The sequence below is a fragment of the Atta cephalotes genome (assembly GCF_000143395.1).
Source record: "Atta cephalotes unplaced genomic scaffold scaffold00003, whole genome shotgun sequence".
In the NCBI taxonomy this organism is placed as follows: domain Eukaryota; kingdom Metazoa; phylum Arthropoda; class Insecta; order Hymenoptera; family Formicidae; genus Atta; species Atta cephalotes.
This window is the reverse complement of record NW_012130067.1, coordinates 4,717,967-4,725,566: the sequence shown is the minus strand read 5'-3', so window position 1 is coordinate 4,725,566 and position 7,600 is coordinate 4,717,967. Positions and strand designations below refer to the sequence as shown.

The 7,600-nt window shown below is 41.7% G+C and overlaps 1 protein-coding gene across 1 annotated transcript in view; it reads right to left on the bottom strand.

Moving 5' to 3' along the window:
* LOC105625754 overlaps nucleotides 1–2,133 on the bottom strand; it is a 24,801-nt gene extending 22,668 nt beyond the window's left edge. The window contains exon 1 of the mRNA XM_012207074.1: nucleotides 2,116–2,133. Coding sequence (XP_012062464.1) covers nucleotides 2,116–2,133 — 18 coding nt within the window. The remainder of the gene's footprint in view (nucleotides 1–2,115) is intronic.
* Nucleotides 2,134–7,600: the final 5,467 nt, after the last annotated feature.

The following is a 7,600-nucleotide window of genomic DNA, read 5'->3' as shown; positions in this document are numbered from 1 at the left end:
AGAGAGAGAGAGAACATGCTGCTTATTAGCAAAGATGTGATAAATAATATTCCATGAACTAATTCCATGAACATACTTTCTCCGCAATACATTATTACAAATATTGAACATAATATAAGTAGAAATTAATAAATTATTACGCACAGTGATACGTCAAATATTTTAATCCACTTGCAAACGTGCATTACTAATGAAAATTAAAAGTACTAATGCGGGTATACATTGTGCGATAGCGTAATGTATTGTAATATAAATGTTTCTAACAAAACAGTATCGAGTATTCATATGTACATACATACACATACAAATACACATTCCAGAAAGAGTAAAGTGAATTAAGCTGCACACAGAGCTTCGCGGATAAACTCCCCATGCATATATTCGTGGCACAAATATGAAACGAGTATAAACTAACGGATACCGCACGTACAAATATTCGCGTGATACGCGGAATACGCGAAAGAATAAACATTCAGTCCCTCCATGCCCAACAATTCGGCTCGAATAGTTCGTAATAGTTAATTAAAGCGTATAGAGCATTTCCATTAAAACTTGGATAGTGGCCACGGATACCTGAAATATTCACAAAGGATGTTGACAGAGGCAGAGTGATAAAGACGACTATAAACGCACCGCTTTGACGGCAATTGCATTTTGCAGTTTACGCTACGCACTCTAGATATCGCTTGTTATCATCGATATGCACCGTCAATGATCACCATCCAATCTGGCAGTCCCAGAATACGTTTTATTTAATGGCGACAGCAAAACACCGTTAACTATAACCACTTATCGAACACGCGCGAACCATCAAGTGATAGTCGAACTCAATCTCCCTATCGACGCCGATGTATATATCTTTCATCGGCGTTTGGCATGGCTAACAAAGTTAAGATCAATAGACTCGCGCCGATTTAATATGAGCCGTCAGACCTCGTTGGACCGAGTGGAACTTCCGAGTAGTGCAACGTGTCGATATATCGCCTTATCGGATTAGATTTTTAAATTGAATTTCGTGTAAGTTTAGGAATTTTGTACTCGAAATACGATCTAAGTCGAATTGATTTTCCTAGCTTATATCTTCGCTGATATTCTTTTCTTTTTTCTTTTGAATGAGAGCACTGGTGAGAACTGAAATTCTTCTCTTACTGCTGCATCACTGATTGTATTCAGCAGAAAAAGCAGCTTTGTATCTGTTGTGAGATTTTTTTTTAATACAATGGGATTATACATTTATAGATTCAGTGAGGAACTAAAGACCAAGACTAATCACACTAAAGAATTTAGCAATAGTTGCAAAACTGTTTTTTCTGCTGAACGCAGTCATTGAACTTCATTTGGTTTTTACCTGCTGAAACTTTGCGAAAGTACGTGTATCCGAAAGACGTGCGTAAAGGATAAAATTACGTAAATGTGTCTGACGGCATTGCAGAGACATATATCGCGTTATAAGCTGTGCGGTTGTTCTTTAAATACTACAAACATCGTACCGACGAGGCGTGTCGATTTCAGGGCGGCTTTACATCCAACCCCGTTTGAGGAAACATTGCATGCATGTTTCCCACGACCTTTCCCGTAACAGCCGACCGCGGTAAAGCGCGGTAACATTGCAAAGCACACCTTTGAAGTCAATCGGCCCACGTCACGGAGTTCCGAAGAAGTGTGCGTTGAAGAAAGAGTAACGCTTGACGCGGTATCGTCCGTTCCGATGACGTCACAATAGATCAAGAACCCCATCACAAATACCTCGGCTTGTACGACGTATGACGCAAGCGTCCATCTCTTTAACAATAAGTCGGACGCCAATGACGTCCATCAGCTAGGGTTCTATAGCCGCTACATGTAAATCGTACAATCCGTAATCGCACGTAATTATTCAAATGGAGAGTATACACCGACATTAAGGTTGTCGTATCGATCAGTGATGCTTGAAACGACCGGAGACTCGCAATAGTACATTGTTCGCTGTCGCTTCGGATGGCATTCAATCCTTTTTCTTGTGCTGATGTATTTTGCGCGCCACGAAGTCGCGAATTTTATACCTCTTTTCGTCACCGACAACGTCGACGAACTGGAAAGCATTCGTGATTAGTTGTTTACAAGAGTTGGACTTACCTGTGGTTTCTGGCGCATTTCTTGATGTCCTTCTTCTATTATTTGAAGACTTGAGTAAAGTCTATAAGCAGCCTGTCTTTTCAATAAAAGAAGGCTTTACGTGTATCAAATATCTATCTTTAAAGTTCTACTTACAATTTACAGTGCTTCTCACGTAGTCTTGTGAGGTCTGGGACATGAATGTGTAAAATAATTATATACAGATCGATCATTTATTAAAGCAAAACTTTATTATAGCAATAGTGAACAATGGATAACTATTAAAGATTTTTAACATGTTTTTTTTTGATAAAAATAGCGATTGGATGTTTAGGTTTAGGTAATAGGTGAATATCTAAAAGGGTCTCTTATCGTACGAAATTCTTTGAACTAAAAATTACCTACGGTCGTGTTATTAACGCACATGATAATCGCACATACGTGTCGATAATTCTGAATTTTTAGGCGGCGCGTACCATGAATCGATCAATCGTGTATCGCATACGATCGAGTACAACATAATTAAAATTACATCGGCATATTCAGCAGGATTTCACTTTTGTCTTCAATTCAAATGATTGCAAAAATTTACAAGATAATTCCTTATGATATAAATGATAAAATTTTTCACATACTTTGTGTGTTCCGAAAAGCCACTTTCATTCTGACCGAAAAAATTGTGCTTTCGTTGGACAAGCGCATAATGACGCGTATGGTCGAATTGATAATCGATAAACATATCGCCCAGTGTGAACAAACAAAACATTTGGCGAGGCGTTTGGAGGAAGATCGATATTCACGATTACGTTCCATAAACAAAACTGCCGATGCGCCGATGCCGAGGTACGGTGGTGTTACCTCGAGCGATGCTGGATCCGTCCCTTACACCGTGCGGCTAAATTGAATTCCCCTAAGCGGTATATCGGCTCTTACGAGCTTCAAAACGACTCACAGCGCGCTACCGCCCTGGCCCTAATTTCCACCCTTGATCGCTCTGCTGTCGACAGGAACGAGCAGAATGCAAAAAAGAAGCGAACCGAAAGAACGAAGAAAAATACGGCGATGATGAAAGATGAGTTTTCCACGATACGAATGAACTATTAATCTCACGCGCGCGCGCGAGATCGCTCCAATTTTCTGCTTTAAGGCAAGATATATCCGTAAAAAAAGGGGGAAAGAAAAATGGGAGAAAAACGGCGCCAGTGACACGAGAGCGGAAAGAAAGGTGGGCGAAATTAAGAGGAAATCGGTTAACGGATCATTCCCGCTCTTCCGCGTCTGTAATCTTCAGGATACAAAAAGTAAAGGATACACGCAGCGCCATGTGTAGCAAATCCTTCCCCGTCCCACCCCCTCCGCTACACCATCCGAGAAACGAGTCTACGCTTCCGATACTTGAAAACCTAAGACAGTCGTCGGCTAGTCCTAGTGATATATTTTAATAAATCATTACCGCGGATCTATTCTTCTTTCCTTTCTTCCTATCATAGTAGTATGTCGTCATAACTAATTATTCAGTTAGGGTATCTCTCCCCCCTTTACGTTTTCCCTTACACGAGTTAACCACGAGGGCTGTCACCCAAAATCGTCTCGTATCGCATACATTAAACCGAGTCTATAGTCTATCTCGTCTTCTCGCGGTCGACGTTGCGGGATAATCGATTAGGATTTCGCAGGCAGTGTTCGAGATCTTTTATTTATTAATTTTTTTCTCTCGTTCGGATGCGTTTCGAGCTCACGTCTCGACGAACAGCGGCGAAACTACTTTGCCTCGCTGGCGGGGCAGGCTACCTTCCTCTACGTCGCCGATCGATCGTTCCGCTCGCGATATCCCGCCGCATCAATCGCATTCACGCAACATACAGTAATCTTACAAATAATATATCTAACAACTTTTAGTTCAACTTAGATTGCTTTCCGTGATCACGCCTACTCCAACCCGAAGCGCGCCTTCGTGCATTCGCATCGGGCACGCACTTCTTCGCACTTGGCAAGACTGCGACCATCATTCACGATCGATACTTCCTTCCCACTCTCCATCACCGTAAACACGCGATTGACGTGACATGGTCCGCAAGGACTGCACGAAGGCGCTCTTAGCCAAAGTTCGTGTACTTTACTATTCTATCGTAATATTACGTTTGCTTTTACTCTTTTTATAACTTTCTTTAAATATGCGATAGGTAGGTTTACTATTCTTTACGTATCGATCCGTGACATCGTGCAATCGTACGCAAACATGCATGCACTCACTCATAACACTCTTTCAATCGTTTTTCTTTGCTCATCTTTATATCCAGACGTGTCTGCGATCTACTATTCGAGTCGTCGATTGATGACTGGAAAAATTTAAGGATGATTTGTAGATACAAATGGACCGAACGAATCGTCGAGGATTCACTTCCCGTTTCTTCTTCAAAACGCGAAAGTCGTGCATAAGAATCTTTAAAAGCGACGAAACTTTCATAAGGTCAACGGAATCCTTGTCGATCCGCGCGACTTCGAAACTAGCTCAGCCTCGATCCGAAAGTCTTTCGATTTTATCTCTAATGTGTATTCGGCCTTAATCTTACGTCAATAATACTATTCAATACTTGTTGAAGCTCATAATAAGTACATACTCAAGGATTAGATTATTGTATTATTCTCTTACATCTTCCTAGGTCTTGTTTAGGTACAACTCCGCTACTTCGGTCTCTCAGATTTTTCCAGCGATTTTCTTATTGGAGGTACTTCTCTCTTATCGCATACAATTTCGTATAGGTTGAGCCTTATAGGTACAAAAGGTGAATCGTCAATCGCGACGATCTCTGTACAGAAGTTAATAACAGCCGCGCCCATCAGGCATCTCCGCGCTGCTATATTACCGAGGATACTGTGAATGTTACAATATAAATGTCTATGTACAAACTTAAGAATAAAAGCGAAACTATCACCGACGCGATCAACTACTTGAGGGAACTAAAATCCGTGTTTAGAAAGGTGTCATGACCTCCCCTACTATTCTTTATAGTCTACGTGTATGTGTGCTGATTATGGCTGGCTGGGTGCTATCTCGATACGTCGATCGTTCGACAAACCGCGCTAAATGACCACCGGTAAACATTTGTTGTCGCGTTGATTATAAAATGTATGTCGAGATCTCCGAGGAAAAGTCGGACGGACGCTAACACGAACGCTATTTCCACTATAGTGCGAGTTTGCATATTTTCATGGACGATTGCTAAACGAGGACGTATGTATTTGCAAAATTAGCGATGAAGCATGGTAAAATTGAATTTCTGTCATTTTCGTATGTGTCGAAAAATATCCGTTTGCATCTCGTTGAAAAACATTTGTTTATTCAGAGATCGAGAGATATTTTTTTTGTGGCCAATCAACTTGACTGAATGCGGATAGTCCAAATATTAATAATAGATTAAAATCATGCCATTGCTTTTTAGCAGTAAGTCTTCTCTGTCGTTTTTATAAAAATATAACGCTATTATCTATGTACAGATAATCACGAAGTTGGAAACGCTCGTTCCCATGTCCGAAAGAAGCTCTCGAGCAGTATAATAAAACAGAGCGTAACGAAAGTTAAGCGGTAATAAAATAAAAAAGAAAAGTCTAATCTAATCTAATAATCAATGTATTTGATATCTTAAGATAAATCAAATATAACAGCAAATATACCAAAATTCCAGTTTTCGGACGAAGCAGACTTCACGGATGCGCGCTAGGCTTTTCAATGCCGAAGCATGTACGTATTTCCACGTGCATGCGGATAAAAAATGCAATGCTGGCTCCGATAGCCCGCACAACCTCAAGTCCGGAAATCGTCGAAACGATCGCTCGCCTCGATGTTCCCCAGCACCGCGTTTAGTTTTGTTGGCGGTCGTTACTCCGGTTTACTCAGCGATACCGCAGGATGCAACGAGAGATCTCTCCGGCCATGTTCATCGAAAACTTATAAGCAAACATGTATATCCTCTACGCTAATATTAGACTTATCTAAGCGGAAAATGTGTACACGTGACTCCCAAGTCCGGTATTATGTACAGTGCACGGGCGCATACATAACGATCGCCGTTAATCGCTCGTAACGCGTTTCTCTTGTGCACGCGCGTGTGTGTCTGTTCAGGAAAGGATCGGATAAAAAAAAGAAGAAAAGACGGGGTTACGTGCGTTTGAAAGAAATAAACCCGCGTAGCACCTTGATTCGAATGGAGGGAACGGGGGAGGAATATTTAGTTCTCGACGATAATGATGCGTCATAAAGGTACTCGTGGTGATGGTTCCTCGAACTGGAATATGTCGATTTTTTTCGAGGGTTCCGCACGACACGAAACGACACGCGAATACGACGCGCTTTTGTCGACATAATGCGAATGTGCAGGGATAAAAACACGGCGTCATCGTGCTCGTTTCGCTGTACGTTTTATGTAGGTACGTGAAGAATAATGATGATGATCAGAACGGCACGAAGGTTCTCGTAAACAAAAGATAACAGGTAGTAGCTCGCGATCGTCGAGATGTGATATATGAAGGGAAAAATGAAGGAAAATGCGGAGGTGCGCAGGGATACGAGAGCTGAGATGGGTGGATCTAAAGGGTGCAGGTAGAAAATAGGCGTGTGCGCGCCGCAAAAAAGCGGCGAACGTGATATGGAAAGCTAACCAGCGTCGCGCGAGTGCAGCAGCGCAGTGGCGGCTCGCATGAAGGTCTCTAAAGCCGATAATAATCTCATATGTAACCTGCGTGACGTCGTAAACGCGCGGTTGATCACGTTTCGTTTTGCTTTTCTCTTTTCTAACACGACGTTTTACCTTTCTTTCCTTGTCTGACGCCACTGCTTCCTCTCAGCCTCGCGGGCTGTTTATGACTATTCTCCAATCGATGCTTCCACTCTCATTATAGGAAAGCTCCATCTCGACTTCGTTTTGTCGCTTTTATCTTCCGGATGTGAAAACAACTGCAAGGTAATGCGTCATTCTTCTTTTGACGCACCGCATAATATTGATGTTTTATCGGTAATCGATATCTTGGTCACGATGATATCTCGATCAACGTTGCATCGTCTTCCGTAAATGAGGCTTCAATATCATATGTACACATAAAATTCCCTTCTCGCAAAATTAATTATAAATTCAAAGAAACTGCGCGTTTCTCCATACAGCATCGACCGGTCCAGGTGAGAGGAATCAGGACTTTATTCATGATTCTTCGGCACAAGAGGTATCGTTTATTCACCCCGAGGAACATCACTTCGTGCGATTGCGCAATCGAAATTTACGAGCCGAGGATTCTCGCTGTCCCTGCGCTTCTTTTGCAGCGTCCAGCGTCCGATCTCACTTTCGCGGATCACACACGACATGTCTATTTACAGCGAGACGATATATATATATATATATATATATATATATATATATATACAATATATATATATACACGTAACGTAAAGTAAACTAGTAAGTACGCGAGTAGTAGGAACGAACCGGTAACGTAGGTACGTTCGTCGTACCGG